This window comes from Coffea arabica, chromosome 10c (genome assembly GCF_036785885.1).
Source record: "Coffea arabica cultivar ET-39 chromosome 10c, Coffea Arabica ET-39 HiFi, whole genome shotgun sequence".
Taxonomy (NCBI): Eukaryota; Viridiplantae; Streptophyta; class Magnoliopsida; order Gentianales; family Rubiaceae; genus Coffea; species Coffea arabica.
Genome location: NC_092329.1, coordinates 53,029,765 through 53,050,070, shown reverse-complemented (window position 1 = coordinate 53,050,070; position 20,306 = coordinate 53,029,765). Strand labels below are relative to the sequence as shown.

At 35.5% G+C, this 20,306-nt stretch overlaps 3 protein-coding genes across 6 annotated transcripts; all 3 read left to right on the top strand.

Annotated features, from left to right (window-relative positions):
- Positions 1 to 5,355: 5,355 nt before the first annotated feature.
- Positions 5,356 to 8,986, top strand: LOC113715113 (uncharacterized). Of its 2 annotated transcripts, none has more exons than XM_027239283.2 (3): positions 5,356 to 5,681; positions 6,405 to 7,055; positions 8,592 to 8,986. In XM_027239283.2, exons 2-3 carry the CDS (start codon positions 6,505 to 6,507, stop codon positions 8,659 to 8,661), a joined length of 621 nt encoding a protein of 206 aa, XP_027095084.1. In that variant the 5' UTR covers positions 5,356 to 5,681; positions 6,405 to 6,504; the 3' UTR covers positions 8,662 to 8,986. The 2 variants fall into 2 exon arrangements, with proteins under 2 accessions (XP_027095084.1, XP_027095085.1); XM_027239284.2 differs by having other exon boundaries at positions 5,356 to 5,713.
- A 1,732-nt stretch (positions 8,987 to 10,718) lies between these two features.
- LOC113713429 (light-harvesting complex-like protein OHP2, chloroplastic) lies at positions 10,719 to 14,210 on the top strand. The gene is made up of 2 exons (XM_027237153.2): positions 10,719 to 11,342; positions 13,900 to 14,210. Exons 1-2 carry the CDS (start codon positions 10,891 to 10,893, stop codon positions 14,012 to 14,014), a joined length of 567 nt encoding a protein of 188 aa, XP_027092954.1. The 5' UTR covers positions 10,719 to 10,890; the 3' UTR covers positions 14,015 to 14,210.
- Positions 14,211 to 14,361: 151 nt separating this feature from the next.
- On the top strand, positions 14,362 to 20,120 carry LOC113714270 (probable serine/threonine-protein kinase At1g54610). Of its 3 annotated transcripts, XM_072069481.1 has the most exons (9): positions 14,362 to 15,096; positions 15,232 to 15,461; positions 16,284 to 16,835; positions 17,119 to 17,403; positions 17,499 to 17,816; positions 18,080 to 18,301; positions 18,573 to 18,667; positions 19,326 to 19,425; positions 19,599 to 20,120. In XM_072069481.1, the coding sequence occupies exons 3-9, from the start codon at positions 16,287 to 16,289 to the stop codon at positions 19,989 to 19,991; spliced, it is 1,962 nt and encodes a 653-aa protein (XP_071925582.1). In that variant the 5' UTR covers positions 14,362 to 15,096; positions 15,232 to 15,461; positions 16,284 to 16,286; the 3' UTR covers positions 19,992 to 20,120. The 3 variants fall into 3 exon arrangements, with proteins under 3 accessions (XP_071925582.1, XP_071925583.1, XP_027093859.1); XM_072069482.1 differs by lacking the exon at positions 14,362 to 15,096 and having other exon boundaries at positions 15,158 to 15,461; XM_027238058.2 differs by lacking the exons at positions 14,362 to 15,096; positions 15,232 to 15,461 and having other exon boundaries at positions 16,062 to 16,835.
- Positions 20,121 to 20,306: the final 186 nt, after the last annotated feature.

Genomic DNA, 20,306 nt, shown 5'->3' with positions numbered 1-20,306 from the left:
TAATTTAGAAAAGTCTTGGTCAATTGAATTGGGATTATTTTGTTTTATATATTTAAAGTAAAAGCAGCCATAGGAAAGTAAACAAGCTAAAGCGAAATTTCCAGTCTAATTAATTGCCCATTGGCACTTGCTTTTCCAAAAATTAAGACCTTAAATAAAAAAAAAATAACATTGATTATGATTTTGATCCCAATGAACCGAAATAATGTTGGCATATTAAATCAAAACTCAAAATTAGACTTTTCATATTATTATTTAGTAGTATTTTAGTAATTATATTGGAGTTAAGTTATGGTAGTTTTATTGTTAAGGAATTAGTATCTTATTATTAGAAATTTTTTTTATAATTGTAAAACTTGTTTATCATATCATCTAGTTTACAAACAGAGAGTCATACTATTGTATTTAGTTAAGAAGAGTGAATGATTAAGAGTTTTATTCTTATTATGTGATTAATAGATTATTGTTGGTATTATTTCTCTTCTCCCACATATATTATTATATGTGTGTAAATTGCATCCCCATATACATTGATTTTATGTAATATATCTCCTATATATTTTTGGGTTCTACAAAAAACAGCACCATTCCTTATCTGGTAAAACAATGCCCAAAATAAACATATGAGACGTTCCAAAATCAATGTATCCTAAATAAGAGCAGGGAACTATATATCCGGATTTCGGAGTCGGGGATTATCGATCAGTATTTTAAACAATCGAGAAGTACAAGAAATGAAGTATGTTTAGTAAATTGCTAACCTGTAAGTCTGTTTTCTTTCTTTACAAAAGGATCGAATTTCCATACTTCTTTGTTTTTACTAGCGATACCAAATGCTACGTAAAAGGTCTTGCATGTAACTTATTTAGTTTACTGCATGCTTGAATGATTCCTATCTCAAAAATTTTTCTAGCATGCTATATTTTCATTTTACTACATCATTATGCATTCGACTATTTGCAAGTGGTGAAAAGTTCACCATCAACACATGAAAAATGGAAATGAGTGTTTTTGACGCGGGGATTATTTAGGATAATTTTTTTGAAAAATATTATAGCAATTTTTGTGATATAATGTATATTAGACAAAAAGGCGGTATAAAAGATAAAAAATAGTTAAAAAAATGTGTTTATGATACAATCAAATAATTTTTTTTTTTTTTTACAAATAACAAGTCATCCAACAAACTATTTAGTTTAAAGGTTTAATGGTATTTTTTTTTTTCTACTGATAAAATTTCAATATTGTCTCGCGTTTCACCATTTGCCACTTATAAAATTCTAAAATTTAATCATGAATTAAAGCCCAAATGTTCACTATGTGCTTTTAGATTCAGTAAGTATGTCTACTTGAGCTAATTTGCTCTTAAACATGAAAAAAGAAATAAAGCACGAATAATATAATCTTCCACTACATTCTTATTCAGAAATATGAAATCGTACTTAATTAGAAACATGGATGAGTCCTTAAAAAGCACTAGCTCATGTTTAGCTGAATGGAAGAGTCCTTAAACGTGCGTACTTAAGAGGCAAAGCACGCATGGTATAATCTTCCAATGCATCTTATTTAGAAATCTACCCTTAAATATATACTAGCTGCTCAGCACAGCGGAAGAGTCCTAATTAAAACCTGCACCCGAATGACACCATTTGGATGGCTTCTTTGAGGGTAAGATTAACGATGGGTTGCCCGGTGACACCAGACTTGATCGCACAAGAAAGACAAGAAGAAACATCTGTCGCATTTAGACGTCGTAATCCTCTGCAACAGATGGTTCGTGAGATCCAAGGCATTCCAGTACCCAGACTACCAAGAAAAATTGAACAGGCAACCACTGTTGGGCGATCCAATGGGCAGGTACATCCTGAAGGAGCTGGTGAAAGTCCGGGAGCTGGAGTGTTGGAGCTTGGCGCGGGTGCTGGATTTGGATTTGGATTGTCAGGGGGAGAATTTCCCATGACTAAAGCAAGGAAGAAAATGGTCAAAAGTAGGAGAGAAAACGAAGCATTGATGTTGGAAACCATTTTCAACGAACGCTAGCTGCAGAATTAGAACGAAGTTGGGTTTTTGTACTGCTAAGTGTTTGTTGTGTGATGAGCAGCAAGGGAACCCGCACGTAGAATTTATAAGCAATAAATTATGTTTTCAGTCCTAAAATATTTTCCAAGTTTAACTGCTTTTAGTTATACCTAAATCCTTCACGTACGTGTTGCTTCACTTAAGCACCGTTGGATTGAAGGAATGAGAGGAAAAGGAAATGAGAAGAATTGGGGGGATTTAATTTTTCTTTCCATACGGTGTCTTAAGAAATTGATCATTATTATGACGTGATAATTTAGGTGTCAGACGAGTTTGTTAAAATGCCTAATAGTAGTAATTAGTCATTCCTAGTGAAAGGGTTTAACTAAAGTGATCGATCATCTAGACAGGCTCCCATAGAAACTTATATCCCACAAACACTTGTGTATTTCTAAGAGTTTGTTCCGTTGCGGCTAAATTGTGATTAGTCATTCCTAATGAAAGGTTTAACTAAAGTGCTCCATAAAAAAAAAAAAAATTTACCATAATATTATTGTACTTCTTGTGATAAAATGTAAGTGGGGAATGATAAAAATGTAATAAGACAACTTTGGTATGATGCAAGCATATAATAGTTTTTGACAACTAAGTCTCAAATTGACTGGATAGCAGCCATTGACCGGTTATCCAGCGAAGGATAGCCGGTTTCTTGATTGGATGAGACCTATAGAAAGAGACAGAGCAATTTCTTGATTGCATAAGTGAGGTACTATATTGTGATATGTTTCGAGTACAAGGGACTGAAAGAGCAATTTCCCCAAAGTCTTCTTGGCTCCTCATCCAATTTGTAGGTGAAAAATAATAATATAAGGATAATTGAAAATATTAAATATTTGTCATTCTTTGTTCTCCTGTATGCACCTAGGAGAATTGATGCTAATCATAAAGAATGTCAAATTCTATGCGTTATGACGTATCTAATTATTTAAGGGCACATTTCCATGCATAACAAAATCAGATTTAGAAATATTTAACATTAAATGACTTGAGAATCCAACTAAACCCACGTGAGAGAATCCTGTACTAGTACTTGCTTTGTTAGCCACGTTTTGGACAATTTATTTTTACATTAGCTTTTGCCAAGAATAAGAAGACAATGGACCCTTTATTTTTTATGGAATCGCATTTTGTAATATCTTAAAATATACTCTAAAAATTCTGCTACAATAAAATTTTTCAAAAACACCCTAAAAACACAGTTGATTATTATTATTTGGTAAGTTTTTGTGTTTTTTCATTAAGTGCAAAAGAAGATTGGAGCACTTAGAGTTTTTTTTTTTGTTTTTTGTTTGGGAGGGAAAATATTATTTGCAATTGGTCTCATATATTACCCCTTTTTTTTTTTTTTTTACCCTTATATATTGCCTTGCAATAATGTAGTAGAGTTGCAAATCAAAAGATCAAGATGATTAGGTAACCCTAAAGAACTTCAATCCTCGCAAACTTTGACAAGTTCCGTTTAAGAATTGATGTTTTATCTTTGATTTGACATGTGAGCTTTTAAGAGTTGCAATAAGATAAAAAAAGGAATGATCAGGTAAATCCCAAATTGCCAAACTAACACAAAAATATCTCAAAGCCAAATAATTGGGGCAAATTTGACAAAATGAGGATGTCAAAATCAAGTTTCTTCTCTCCACTACTTCTCTAAATCTTTTTTTGTTGGCAATTAGAGACGTCCATTTTCTTGTTTTTCTTACAGCTGTTTTTGCATTTGAGGATTTGGGTTTGGATTATTGGTGCTTGGGAAGAATTAGATTACTATTACTATTGATTGCCATTGGTTAGGTACATTATTGATACATGCAGAGATGAATGACAAAAAGTTGAGGGTGTTAATGCGTAATGCTGTTTAAGGTAAAAAGTAGGCATAGGCAAGCAAACAAAAGCAAGCTTTCCACTTTAATTATGATTATACACCTATTGATGCTTGCTTTTCCAAAAGGCAAACGTAAGCTCATATAAAGAATGGGGTAAGGTAAACCCCCTTCTATTCTCATGCCTCTGTCTTAATTGGAAGTTGGAACTAATTAAGACCTTAAACAATAGCACGACAACGTGATTTGTCCTTTACTTTCATTTAAAATTACACAATTTCATAGAGATTGACACTAAAATTGATGCTTTTTTTTTATTTAAATTTTTAGCCTTTTCTTTTCAAATAAAATTTTTTTCTTCAACAACAATAAATTTACTATTTTGATTTGAAATTTTATACACGGTCCGAATTCTAGTTTTTATATATATATATGTATGTATGTATGTATGTATAACAACATGACATGACTTTAATTCTAATCCAAGAGAAAGAAGAACAACATCATCTTTCCATGCCTAATAAATCAACACCCAAATCTAAAATCAATATCTTCAATTATGGGGGGGGGGGGGGGGGGGGAGTGTTGGGGAGGGGGGAGATTATTAGGATTTCAAACCAGCTACCAATATGAGAAATGCAAAAGATTTACTAGAACAGAATATCAACCTTCAAATGTGTATTGGCCAAATTTTTTCACCTGTTCTCTTCTCCTTCAATATAGTTTTACCAACTTCATAAATCACAACACTTAATTTTGCAACCAAATTTTATCAAATTTCTACACCTTTTTTCCCCCTTGTTATATCTGTACTCAAATGCTAAGTAAAGCGTCTCGCATGTAACTTGTCTATCTTACAATGTGCTTAAAACTTTTCCACTTAATCCTCACGTGGATTGCTATTTTTAGGAGTTTTTATATATAAAAAAAAGGTATTATAACGATTTAATATATATGAGATAAAAAAGTGATTGAAAAATATGTTCACGAAAAATGTAAAAAAATTTTCATAAAAAATCGCAATCCAAAACAAGGCTACAAAAAAAAAAAAAAAAGAAAAAAAAATCCTTAAACCCCAGATTAGATATTACCATAATCTTTCAAAATCTCACACATTAAAGAATCAAAATATTTTTTCCACCGCTCATAAATTGCCTGTTTGGATTGTTATTTTTTTAAATTTTTATAGAAAAAAAATGTATTGCAACGATTTTTATAATGTGAGTCAGTTGAAAAATATGTTGTAAAATTTTTTTAAGAAAAATTGACAATCCAAATCGTTGGTAAAATAAAAAATAAAAAATTATTAAAAGGTAAGGCCCGCCACATGGGCACTACTTGCCTGCCTCTTGCGACTTAACAGTTAACACTGCATCCCTCTTTAAAAAAAAAATAATAATAAATTAAATTGTTAAATAAATAAATAAAATTTTCCTGAATTTCACCACATTCACTCTCTCTCTCTCGTCACTCCGGATATACTTACATATTATATACATAGGCAGCCCCAAAAAAAATAAAAAGTCACAATTAATCGATTCTCAATTCTTTTCATTCTCATTTTGGATTCTTTTGGGGTTCAATCAGTTCTTCTGAAATCTAACAGTTTTATTACCAATAAATTCTCTCACCTCTGTTTTTTTTTTGTTTTGTTTTCTAATTATCTTCCTTTTCTTCTCCACCTGTGAATTACTAAAAGCAACAGAAGCTGCTGAGGCGATCGACGAAATGGCGTCGCCGGTCCGGTGAAGAAGCGTCGCCGGAGATCTATCTTAATTTGGATCTGTCAGTATTTCTCTCTCTGGAAATTTGCACACGTGCGTAAATTATAATGAAAATTTTAATTTCATGAGGATAGTTTAAGCTGTTCTCAAGTTGTTCACCACTGATGAGTGATATAAATCTGCTTCATTTTGCTTCTCTCTCTTTTTTTTTTTTTCGTTTTTTTGGGTTTGAAATGAATTTCCTTTCTGGTGTCATCTGGGTTCTAGTTTGCTTAATAAGTAGCTAAAAGTACTTATTGGGTAAACTATCATAATTCCACTAAGCTTTTAAGTATAATTTTAACTTATAAATATTCTCTCTTTTTTTTTTTCTTTTTGGGATTTAAATTTCATGTAAGAAGCTTAAAAGCTTCAAGTTCAAAATTTTGGGTTCAATCTGAAGGTTTCTTTGAGTTATGTCTTGTTGTTTGTATTATACGCTTTTGTAAAAATGTTGATTAGTTGCTGATTTGGCGGCGCTTTTCTGATTAATTGTTTCAGTTTTATAAGAGGAGAATGCATTTTGGAGTATTATTACGAATTTTTCAAACTAAATTTGATAAGATTCTTAGATAAGTTAAGTATTTGAATTTGATGTTTCGCGAAATGCCTAATCTTTTTTATAGCAAATTTCCAATTTTTTAAAGAAGTTTTGAATTTTCTTCTGGTGAAATTAAATTTGATTACTTTGTTTTGTGCTTCTGATTTCTTCTCTGTTTTTGTTCTTGGATTTTTGCTTCGCCAGGGTTGGTTTGAATTAGGCGACTTTAATAGAAGGGGTGGTGAAAAAACTGATTTAGAAAACATAAAAGGAATTTGGGATGCCCGGATGAGCAAAAGAACTGATGTTATTGGCAGTGGAAGGAGGAGGGTTCTTCTCTTCTTCAGCTTCTGGGTATAGCAAGGGACTGACCCTTCTTTTCTTGGGTCAAAAAAACGAAGAGAAGCCCATGAGAGTGACGCCGTGGAATCAGTACCAGTTGGTTGACCAAGATACTGATTCTGATCTCCAACTGGCTTCTGGCAAGAATCGGTTTGTCCGCGGGTGCGCCTCCTTTGTTTGCTTTGGTCGCGCTGCCGCTGGACTTGAGAGCCCATCCCCTTTAAAAGTGGGCCCAGCACAGCAGCAAGAAGTTTTGCCACAGCCTCCTGTTACTGAGAAGTGTAGGGATCAGATTCAGTATGCTAATGACCATAATTCTGATCCAAAGGTTGCTCTTAAAAGTAGCTTGAAGAAACCATCAACTAGTGTTCCTGTTGCTGAGGATGGTAGTGATGAGAGTGTGGCCTTGTGTGGAAAGGACACTGATGCTGTTGTTCATACTGAATCGAGGAAAGTTCAGTGGACAGATACATCTGGTGGAGAGCTAGTTGAAATTCGAGAATTTGAGCTTAGGTATGACAATTCATTTCCATGAAAAATTTAGCTGTATCTTATAGGAAAACTAATTAAAGGTTGCTGTGTCTAAAAACTTGTCTTATTGCTATTCAGGCCTTTTGTGATTAACTGGTTACAACTTTAAGCTGTGAATCTAAAGGAGGTTTTTTCAATTCATGGTTGGAATTGTTATTTGAAAACACCCAATTCATACAGACCCTATGTTTCATCTTGTTAAAACCTACTAAAAATGGTATTATTACTTGAATTAACCAGTAGTATTAGATACAAATACTGTCGGATAATTATGTTCATCTGAAGATTTTGTCTATGCTTTATCTAGTCTGTGCATTATCAACTATCACTGGTGCAGACATTAATTCTCAAGTTACAATGAGAACAACCCTTCATTAATGGTCCTGGAATTAAGGGAATTTGTTAGATGTTTACCATCTTTTATCCATACAGACTGGAAGAGAAACAAGTTGACCTATTATATATATATATATATAAAATCTTGACCACTGCTATAGTTCGTTAAATTTTTCCAAATTGGGCTGAGTTTTTTTTTTCTAAATTCATTAGGAATTCTATTGAACATGGGTGTGCCAAATGAGACAAATGAGATTTTTAAACTGCAATACAATTCAGTTCGTCCTCTAATTTTGAGAATGTACATGAGCTGTGCAATTCGTATTTCAGTAATTTGAGGTGTCTGTTGCCATGGTTACTTCCGATGTCTGTTCAAGCATATTCTGTTAGAAGTTCAGATAAGGCTTGAAACTGGTGTTATGAATAACTCATGCATGACATGCAGCAAATCAAAAAGTAATGCAATGCATCCCAATAGGTGATTCAGTGGCCAATGGATTAGTGATAAACCTATACATAGGTTCTGGAGTTTATCTGTGTTTCTTATCCGTCAGAGCAGACTCAGAAGCACTCATATGACCTGTTTTCTTGTTCAACATGATATGTTGCTTATTGTTTCATTCTTATCAATGCATATAAGTACTATGTGTTTACACATATTTTGCATCTAAAGATATTAAGTAGAAGGTTTGCCAAAAGGAAGGATAGACCTTAATGGTAGCTTGACTATCATACGTGTTAAATTGCTATCTAGTTCCATTCTTATTGATCCATCATGAAAAATTTTGCTCAAGAAATAAGTAGTCCTTTGCCTTTATGAATTGTTGTTTATGCTGTACGTTTTATCATAATTCATGTTAGATCAAATTGTTTCTGGTTGAGAGGAGTTGATGTTCTGAATTTAGGTGTAAAGGTAGGATAGAACAAGTAACTGTGGAATGAGATAATACTATAGAGCTAAATGCTCATAATGTGAGGATAAGTATGTTCCTGGTCAGGTGTTAAATAATTTTGATAATGAGCTATGAAGATTGCAGATTCTGTTTGATGTATTATCTTCTTATTTCATGCTTGTGGTCTTAAATCTCATCAAAGAGTATGTAGAACCCTTATCAAACACTCCTGTTTTTTTGCATATCTGATTTCTCCAGTGTTTTTATTTTGCATTTAATGAAATTGCAGCGACGATGGTGGATCTGATGATGAGTTTGACAATGGGAGCGAAAGAAACTGTTCATGCATGATAATGTAGTTTCGAGCTTCTTCTTCTGAAGCATTTTGGGCTGATTTGTGCCAAGATATTACATTAGACGCTGCTTAGTCATTTGAGCTGCAATTGTCAATGGAGTGTTTGAGAAGCAAATTTTTTGAGGCGCTCAGTAAAGAGGGTCAGTGCTGAGATGATATTCCATGCTGGAGTTGGCTTAACTGGTCTGTGGTGTCCATATGCAAGCGCTTGTAGTTTCAATTTTGTCTCCGAGAATTTCTTCATTTCCATGATATTCATGTTATATAGGTCATTGTCCTGTCCATTGTTTCATCATCATTCAGTTCATATCAATTTTTTTCCTCCTCCAGATTTTCCTTTATTTCTCTTTTCCCCCTTCCTTCTGAGAGTTTCTGGGATTTACATTTTCCATTGACGCTTGTAGCCTGTAAATTTTCATTATAACGATGGGATATGAGGCTTGAATGTAGATTTTGGAACTAATCACTAAGAAACAGTTTACGCCCCTTTATTTTTGGCAGGAAAGCTGCAGTTGGGAGTTGAGAGTTGAGACTGAAGTGAGACCTTTCTGTCACAAAGTTGGAATCAGCATTTTATCATCCAGCCCTTGCTGGACAAATGCGCTTCAAACAAGTTGGATGACTGGAGTTTATGATTATAAACTCATCAATTCAGCGAATAGTTGAGTCTATTTTAGCATCCCTTCGTGTTGTCTAGCGTCGTTCACGTTGCTGGTTGCTGCAAGTTTTGGGACCAAACGAGAAAGGAAAAAGAGAAATTGAACTCTTTTTGTTGGGTCATTTGGATTGTGACGATAAGATCCCAGCCTAGGTTATCTAGTTCCTGTTTGAGTTTGAAGAAAACTCTAACCTTGAACCTGAAGCAAATTCGCGATGACTGTTGAAGCTAAAAACTCCAATTTATAAGAGTTTATTAATATGTAGGGATAACTAGAGTTTATGATTTTACGCTCATTTAGAGCTGTTAAATGGAACGAGCAGCTCGAAAGCTCGATTGAGCTTGACTTGATAAGGCTCGAACTCAGTTCGTTAATTGTGGTAAACGAGTTGAGTCCGAGCTCGAAATATGCTCATTTAATTAACAAGTCGAGTAAACCCGACTCGTTTGTTATTTGAGTAGTTCGATTGGATTCGATAAGGGTATATATGTCATTTCATAATTCAAAAATATAAAAATTAAAAATTATATATTTTTATTGTGATCAATTTGTACGAGTTCGAGTTTGAGCTCGTGCAAACTCGGCTAGTTTGTGATAAATGAGTCGAGCTCGAGCTCAAACTCGAGTCACACGTCCCATTTGGTGAGTCGAGTTCGAACACATTTCAAAGCTCGTCCGCCTAGTCGAACAAGCTTGAGCCTGGTTCAAGTTAAGCTCGAGTCGAGCTTGCCAGTTAAATACTCGATTCGACTCAGCTCGATTAACAGCATTGCTCTCATCTGAAGCATGCAAGATTTTTTTTGTACAATTCACCGAATGGTTGAGTCTATTTTAGCATCACTTTGTAGTATTTTAGAAAAATTGTTACGTTTTTTGTTAACATATTTTTCAATCACTTTTTGACCTCACATATATCGAATCACTATGGCAAATTTTTTTCTGCAAAAAGTTAAAGAAAAATGCAATCCAAATAAATTGTTACGATAAGATCCCAACCTCGGTTATTAAGTTCCTGTTTGAGTTTGAAGAAAACTCTTAACCTTGAACCTGAAACAAATTCCCGATGACTATTGAAGCTAAAAAGTCCCAATTTTTAAGAATTTATTAATATGTATAATAGGAGTTAAAGACTCCAATTTACAAGAATTTAATGTATAAGAACTTTAAATGGCACGTAAGAATTCTACAGAATGAACATTTGAGGGTTTAACTTTTAACTTGCTCCATGTAATCTACAGGTTTTTCCCAAAACACCTCTGTTGAAGAATTGGTTGTATTCTTGGCGGTTATACAGTTGAAACCTGAGAATGAGCTGTGAGTGAAGTCAAAAGTTTAGTGCCAACCATCTCTCTCGTGTGGACAGTGGACTAAATACAAGAAATCACCACCCAATTCTCGTAAGAAACTTGGCCATATCTTAACCACAAAACTAAACTCCACTTCAGGACAGACTGATTCTGATAACACATGCACGGATTCACCACCCAATTCCTTTTTCCCTCCTCTCCCACCGTATTAGAACTTGGAAGAATAAGCACAGAAAACAGAAAGTGCAGAAAGCAAAATTCAAGAAAATGTCAGTGGCATCATCATCATCCTTCCCATGCATCAAACTGAGAATCCCATCATCACCTACCTCCTCTCCATCATCTCCCTCATCTTCTTCTTCATTCTCGTCTTCCTCTTTCAGATTTTCTACAGCTAAGCCCCCAATATTTACCATAAGGAGTTCTCAGGCTGATGGGCCTATTAGAAGACCAGTGGCTCCTCCTCCTACACCTGTAAAACCAACTCCACCGTCCCCACCACCTTCTCCTCCTGCTGCTGCTTCACCTCCGCCAACACCTATTTCCCCTCCCAAACCTGTGGCTGTGGCTGCTGTGGAAGATAAGAATGTCATTACCCTGGAGTTTCAAAGGCAAAAGGCTAGGGAACTTCAAGAATACTTTAAGCAGAAGAAACTTGAAGAAGCAGATCAAGGTCCCTTTTTTGGTTTTATTGGCAAGAATGAGATTGCAAATGGCAGGTAGATACATAATGTAATTTCAACTTTCTAACAGTTTTTTGGTTTATCGGCTTTAATTTATGCACCTTTCTCTTGGATTATAAGACTAAGTAGATGCGGTATTTGGGTATTTCGCTATATATTTCTGTATTGATGAGGATGGTATTCTCGTCCAATCTTGGGTCTTAAAAGCGATTCAATCTTGGCAAAACATGCAGTTGCTGAGTCAACAAAAGATTTAGTCTTGGTCATGTGCACTCATTGTGTTGAGAACTCTATTGTCCCCAGCTCAATTGCAGAGGGAAATAGTGAAATTTTGAAAGCTTTATCTAGATATGACGTTAGGCTTATGCCTAGGTCAATTGAGAGTGTTTCAGTATGTAGTTCAGTATTGATGAGGATGGTATTCTAGTCCAATCTTGGGTTTTAGAGATTCAGTCTTGGTAACAATTGCAGTTGCTAAGTCACCAAGAGATTTAGTGTTGGTAATGTGCGCTTATTGTGTTAAGAACCCTATCGTCCCCAGTTCATCTGCTGGGGAAAATAGTGAAAATTTTAAAGCTTTATCTAGACATGATGTTAGACCTATGCCTGGTTCAATTAAGAATGTCACAGTTGCCTGATTGATTAATTGAAAAGGTATACTGTATTTCTTTCCGTTTTGGTGCTCTGGCTACTAAGCTAGTGCTTATTAATCGATTTAAAATTTAAAATCTCAATTGATAGTGACAATGGTGGTTCTCATATATGGGAAAACATCTGATTGTTGGGTGTTATTGTGAGGATTGCAACAATCTGCCATCCATGGACAATTATCAATTTCTTGCCTCATTGAATTCTGACTATTACAAAGCAATTTGTAGAAATTGTCTTTAAGAAGAGAAAACCAAAGGCACATGTTACATGAATGAGAAACTCAGAACAACCTGATTTTTGGATGGTCATCCTAATGAGCTATACTAGGTGATTAACGAATCAATCCAGTTACAAGAGAGTTCATTTTGCAAAAGTTCATGAGACTGAAGGTTGCGACAATCCTGCTGTTCTAGTGGCATAAATACCTTCTTGCTAGTCGAATTAATCAATACCATTAGGAATATACAATGTTAGAACACATATTTGTGTGGGAACAGCCAATGATAGTCTTTCATGTGGATATGTTGCTGGTAGTAGGGTAAAAGCTATAACAAGTGGAAATTCAATTGTAAGGATTTTTCAGAAGTAGTCAGATGACTAAAGAGTACTTAATTAGAAAACCTGCAATTCCCTATTTTGACATTCGTCTGTTTTTTTTTGTTTTATTTTGTGTGCTAGGATTGTTGATTAACGTGCTTTCTGATTCTGACTGACATTTGAGCTAACGAAGGGCAGGATATTATCTGAAATTAGTGATACAAATTATAGTCACACCTCTTGAGTTGAGTTATGGAAGTTGTCAACTTAGTTTCTGTGATTAGATATTGCATTTAGGAGTCTGCTTACTGCTCATAATGTTGTTTTGTATACATGTGTCTTTATTCTTCTCAAATCTCTGCCTAAACGTAGTTTACATTGAATGCTAGCCGACTTTGTTATTGTTCTACAGGGACAACTTCTTTTCCACTGATGTTTCAGACATTGTATGCAATATCGCAAGGACTCCAAACAAATAACTTTTGCATTCTCCAAAGAGTCTAGATTTTTGTAAAGTAGTTTTCTCTGAAGGGGTCTAGAGTAATTTGCCTGAGAAGTATTCTTTCTCATTCATTATAACTATTGCAGAATCTAGAAAGATAAAAGTAATTTCACTCTTGTAGGAACTTGACGCTTTACACAAAATCTCTTTATTGCTTATTTCATCTCTCTCTCTCTCTCTCTCTCTCTCTCTCTCTCTCCCACACACAAAAGCTTAAGATTATGATGAGAAAAATGATATTGTCACTTTTGAAAATTGAGTGAAATAGTAGAAATGGATCTTTGGTGTTCCAGTTTCCAGACCATTCGTTGATATTGTGGAATAGTTATGGCAAATGCTATCAAAATTAAGCCAGTAAGCTGTGAGTATGTGCTTCATTATGAGTTATTACTACATAGCTGATATGTCTAACTATGTGAACTAGAAGAATCACAAATCATTTCCTATCTGCTGTCAGCATTAAAATGATCTACATTGACGATTTATCTTTGAGCTTCTTTTACAATCAGTACTAGTGCTGAATTCATTTGTAACATAGTCTAATCAACCACTGTTATATTTCTTCCCTTTACCTTAGCACGCACTGATAGTTATGGTGGAGAAAAATAAAACTAGTATCCACTTCATTTTTTATAGCTGCAGTCATAAACAGAATGCTGGTTATTTGAACAAATGTAAAAGCCAAACCACAAAACAGTCATATTATCACTTTAGTTAAACTGCTTACTAGTTATCCTTGGTAGCATTTTTTGCTATTTCTGCTACTTGTTAATAAGAGATATGTCAAGAAGGCAGGTTATTGTTTTCCATGGTGTTCGTGTATTTTGTGATTTGTTTTCCATTATGCATTATTTTCATAGAAGATGATTTCTGTCTCTCTGTTCTCAAATCCTGATTGAGCAGATGGGCGATGTTTGGTTTTGCTGTTGGGATGTTAACAGAATATGCAACTGGTTCTGACTTAGTAGATCAAGTTAAGATTCTGCTGTCCAATTTTGGAATTGTTGATCTGGAATGATTCTTCAATGGAGTACCATAAGGCCACTGCTCCAGCCCCTCTTTACTGTATCTTATGTACACATAGTTGATGTTCCCTTGTAACTTCTTGGCACGATTTGTTCCACATTCGTTTTGCTCAGGTCACTCGATTCCAGAATATTGCATCTATTGAACCTTTGAGTTTACCCATAATATACAAGTCATGGTTTCTCCAATGTTCTTGGGAGTTTTCGCTGTCCAGTCAATGATGCCAATCGATGAGTGGAGGCACGTCTTAAGCATCTTGTTGAAAAATGATTCAGAGTCTCCAAAAACAATGGAAACCGATTAATACTCTTCTGCTTTGGCCTCTCTTCTTGGTTCAGAAGGAGACCGAGGTGTGTGTATATATAATATGTTCACCTAATGCTTTTGGTCTTGACAAAAAAAAGGGAATGCAATAAAAAGTTCATTTTTAGGAATTTATGTTGTTCCAGGATAGCTGTAAGTTGCACAGGATTGAACCTTCAAACAATAATTGGATTTGGGATTTTCATTCGGATTCTGTCCATTGACATTACGTTGTAACTTAAGGTTCCCATTGTTTTGTGAGAAAGCCCTGGTATCAAGAACAGGATCATGTTAGATCTGAACAACTCCTTAATGTATTGTTCCTGCAACAAAGCATAAGTTGGTCACTTTTAAACACGCTTTTTTTTTTCTTTCCGCGAAGTGGATTTATTAATCAGTCTAGCTAATCCAGATATTATCCACCGCAATAAATGCTAGACATCTGTCAACGGCATGTTAATAAGAGCCTTAAATGGAAGAAGATAAAACAAGGGTGAAGCATGTCCGTCATAGCTCTTTTCTTCAAGAAAGCTCAGGGCATCGGTAATCTAAACGTTGAACATCAGATGTATCCCAACCCTTTTGTCCCATCCTAAACTATAATTGTATTGACCAGTTCTCTCTACAGGCATAGAATTAAGCAATCCAACCAAATTCCTTTCCTTTTCCCTTCCCTTCGTTTTCTATCTTTTGGCTCATTGTTAACTTTAAATATCTATGGGGGAATGACCCTTTTCTTGGACCATGTGTTAAGCTGTCATCAATCGAATGGTACAATCTAAGAACATCCCATTTGATTTGTTTATTTGTGTACTTTTGCCTTAGTTCTTGTTGATTTGTGTACCTTTGCCTTAGTTCTTGTTGATTTATCTAGATATACCAATTTTTCGATTCAACAATTTTCAGCTCATTCCTTCTAGCACTTCTCAAGGGATTAACGAAATGGAACTGAATAGCATCAAATAAGAATCAAACGCAGGACGTGGTCACGTACACATTTTGACGTTTTTCAAGACAAACATCTGCGTTAATTCGGCTCTAATTCACTCTTTCTTATGTCTGAGGAATAGCTTTAGTGATCTTGATGCAGAAGCTGGATTTGATCAACTTGAAATCTCGCTGGCTTACATCAGTAGGTAAGATGCAACTGGAAATTTGATGAATCAATGACATGCCTGCAACTAGCGCTGGATCATTTTAAAGTGTACCGCTAATTATGCGCTACACTAAGGTTGTACCCAATTTCTACATCTACATGAATTTCAAGAAGAGAAAAGAGAACGGTAGAGCAGCATATTTCAAGAACCGATTTGATATTCCTAAGCTTGAGAACTAACTGATCCCGTGGTAAAATCACATTTTTTTTCCTGTAGCCAAAATGATGTGAGACCATTAACAATAATGTTCCTAGAATCAAAATTACAATTTTTTTTAATCATCAGAATTTCCTAATCTAACTTGCCAGCATAGTGTAAATTAAGCAGCAGTTAGAGAACTAAAAGGGAGCCATTTGTTTCTCCTTAAATTGGTTACATAATTTACTTTTTCGGATGAAGCTAGGAAGATATCACTAATCAGAAGATTCTATGAATTCAAAGCATAATTCTGTTATGTTGCTTAACACCTCTTCGCCGGAGGAAGCTAAGATTGTGCTTAAAAATATTGAAACTTGGTAGGCTATAAGTATTTTACCAAGCAAAGCATGTCACTTAAAAGAATTATTCCAAAAGGCCGGCCAGCCGGCCTCCTCGTCTTTGACATCTTCTTCTGTTACCCTTTGCTTCCTTTCTTTCTTGGCTTACTACAGACTTGCCTACATCTCTATTATCCCTCTTCACCATATGTCTTCTTTTATTCCTTTTTGTTGATTTACTCATTTGCAGTTGCTGCATGGATATGTCACCTTTCAGCTTATTTTCTCTTGATCATCTAAAGATTTTGCATTCTTTTTTGCTTAGTGTATGGGGTGTACTCAGGGCAGGCCTTCAATGAATTCACCTCCTCCAGGATTGCTGAAGTTGGAGATGGAAAATGGTTATGATGCTAAAGGAGGTTATGCAGCAGCAAGGAAATCAACTGGACAGAGGCATTATACAATTGGAGCAGGTCAATTGTTCAGGCATGAATCAAGGCATGAAGGTGGTAGTGGAAAGACAAGCACTGGCAGGAGAGGGAGTCATGAAAAGAAGCCAATCACTCGAGAAGAAGCACGAGTTAGTTATGATGGAGGTGAAGAAGGTGGCAATTATGGTAGGGGTGGAACTACATCAAGCGCTGGGAATAAAAGAAGTCAAGAGAAGAAGCCAATCAATCTAGAGGTGCAGACATACAGTTCGAGTGCAAATGGTGGTGTTGGAACTGCCTCTGTTCGAACATCATCAACTAGAAGGGATGGAGAAGATGGTGAGCTAGTTGATGGATGGCCAAAATGGCTGATTGATAACATCCCTAGAGATGCATTAGAAGGTCTAATTCCGAGAAGTGCAGAAACCTATGACAAGATTGACAAGGTTAGTTTTAGCGCTATTTGTTTTTGGTTCGCATATGCTCCTATATGGAGGATCAGCTACTTGATAGCATCATTTGATTAATCAGAAATGATCTGTCCCTTTTTTCTTTTTTTTTTTTTTGCTGTAGTTTGCTATTCAAACCGATATTGCACGTATAAGCTATTCTTAAATTGTTTATTAAGTCATTAGCATACCTACGTCTGCAGTTTCTACCGAAGATAGCTAACAGATGCTTCTTGAGAAATGTAATATCTGTGCTTAGTGATAATATGCAATTTTGTAGATAGGCCAAGGGACATATAGCAATGTGTATAAAGCTCGAGACAAGTACACCAGAAAGATAGTTGCTATGAAGAAAGTTCGTTTTGACACAACAGAGCCTGAGAGTGTGAAATTCATGGCAAGAGAGATTAGGATTCTGAGGAAATTGGATCATCCAAATGTTGTGAAGCTTGAAGGTTTGGCTACTTCAAGAATGCATTATAGCCTCTACCTAGTCTTTGATTACATGCAATGTGATTTAGCAAGCATTATCACACGGCCTGATGAGAGGCTAACTGAACCACAGGTTAGAAAGTTCTCCATGTGCACTCGCTTATTGTCCGTTTGGATATTTAAGCATGACCTTGTTAATTGCTGATTCAATATTTTGACAAAGTGCAGGTCAAGTGCTACATGCATCAACTACTTTCTGGGCTGCAGCATTGCCATGAGAAAGGCATTCTGCATAGAGACATCAAAGGATCCAATTTATTAATTGATAAAAAAGGGATGCTAAAAATCGCAGATTTTGGGCTTGCTAATTATTATAATCCTGAGAAAAAGCGCCCACTTACAAGCCGAGTTGTGACACTTTGGTATAGAGCTCCAGAGCTACTCCTAGGCGCAACAGAGTATGGAATAGGTATTGATCTTTGGAGTGCAGGATGCCTCATGGCTGAGATGTTTATAGGGAGGCCAATTATGCCTGGTAGGACAGAGGTAATTGAGTTTGTTTATACAGGTTTGAAGTATGCAAAAACATTCATTGTAACATACATGATACATCAGCATAAGTTGACAGAGGTGGAAAAGTATGATAGGAAAAGAGAGCATGTCAAATAGATCATAACAAAGTATAGAACAGTGCAAAACCTGTTTGACAAATCTTGAAAATAGCTATATAATATATGTTCGTTCTTTATAGTTCCCTCTTAATTTTTAGTCACCAAATGCAAACTTGTTTGCATTATTGTTTTGTTTAGGTAGAGCAAGTTCACAAGATTTTTAAGCTTTGTGGCACACCTTCAAATGATTTTTGGAAAAGAGCGAAGGTGGCAACAACATTCAGACCACCACAAACCTATAAGCCTAGACTTAGAGAAGCTTTCAGGAATTTTCCTGCATCTTCTGTAGGTCTTTTAAGCACTCTTCTTGCTCTTGATCCTGAAACTCGCGGTTCTGCAGCATCAGCTCTTCAATATGAGGTAAGAAAGATCTGTAAGTGCATATCTTGCTAAAGTAATAAATTCGTTGCAGAATGAATCTGAACTGACATATCAAAGGTTCTGAAAATAGGACATTTCAGGCAGTGTTTGAGCCTTGTTTATCCTTTTTCCTGTTCTTTAATGCATGATTGAAGAAAGAATAGTTCCATTACTTATTTAGTTTTAACATTTGGAAGCATGCTGCAGGAACTTATCACTTGCTTAAACTGTGTACATGAAACTGACATACTGGACTCCCTATTTATTTCAGTTCTTTTGTACAAGTCCTTTGGCGTGTGATCTCTCTGGATTACCAGTGACTTACAAAGAGGAAGATGAAGAAATTCAAAGAACTGAAAGGAGAACGTGAGTTATTTGACATGTGTTTTCCTGAATAAGAAATAGCAAATGTAAAACAATAGTTTTACAAATTACTTTTGGCTTAAAAATGTAGTATACATCAGCCAATCCGAAGAGTTTCCAATTTATAACTGATACCCATATTATGATGCCAATTCACTGCAGGGCATAATAAGAAGTTCCAAATTGTAGGTTCTTGATCCTGTTTTTTATATGGTTGATGCAGTACTCTCGAACTTTTAACATACTAGTGAATAAGCACTATAATTACTTGATGAAGCTGAAGAAGGCCTTAGTATGCAGCTAGTTTGCTCAAGAAAGTTCATTTGGCTTACGGTATCTATGACAGATTGACAGAACTTGAATAGCAGATTTTGTAGTGCTTTGTTATCTGAGACCTTGTTTGATAATTCAATTCAGTACTTAAACTTAATGGATTCAGATCTTAACATGTTCAGATATGTTTGATAACAAAAAATAGAGGTCTGACTTATGTAGGCAAAACTTACTCTAAAAAATAAGTGATAACTGATAGGTTATTCACTTATCACTTAATGTAGAATGTACTCAGGATTTTTAGTATTTGCAATTCAGTAAAGGATTCAAATTTCAGATTTCAGTTTTATCAAACGTATACTGAGCGTTGATTTTGTTTCCCATACAGGCATAGACGTTCCAAAATGAGGCACCGGTCTCAATCACATATAGTACACAGGAACAAAGATACAGCAGCAGAAAAACCAGGAGATCCAGGTCGCTCTGAGGTATGTAATGAGTCGTACACATTTTAACTAAACCTGCACGTATGGAAGAAGGCATTGGCTTGGTAATGTTTCGATCTGACAGACAGCCCTTCTTAATTAGCACAACACTTGATCTATAATTTGTAACCTTAAACTTGGAATCTGTGGTATCTGTGTCCTATGCTACTTTCCAGGAGCCAGAAAAAAGTGCAGAAACAATCACACTCAGTCAAGGACCTGGAAGCAGTGCAACAAGCACATCCTCTAGTGGGAAGACAACAATCATCACCTCCTTTGACGCAGCAGACATGGGGAACAAAGAGAGTCTACCTCGGAATTTGGCATCACCAGACATACCTAATCGCCAGAATTCTTCAAGAACAGAAGCCCGTCCTCAGGCCAATAAAAACATAAAAAATCGGCCCCCATTGCCGGATGCCAAAAGAAGCTCTCGTTACAACATGAACATCAATGATAAGAATGACAACATTATCCAGTTCCGTGAGCAGGTACAAAGGTTTATATCCACCAGGGAATATCGAAACCGGGATCTTAACAAGCTCCTTGAGCTACATGCAGTTGATTAGGCCATCTTAATCAAGTCTAGAAGAAAATTAAAACTTATGCTTCTTTCCTTCATGTGTATCCTGCATCACTTTGTCCTTTCCTTGAACATTAATTGTTGAAATCAGAAGACATTACTAATTCTTTTCCCATTACCGGTTGCATATCCTCGCTTCATTGTGTAATTTGCTATGAACTGCGCCAAAATTGTTTAGAGGGTGGATGGTGCTAGATGGATCCAATTGAACATCTTGTTAGACAGTAGTTTCTTTTGGCTCTCAAAATTTGAAATCTGTCTATATAGTCCATCAGAGTACCAAAAGTGAGTTATAGCAATT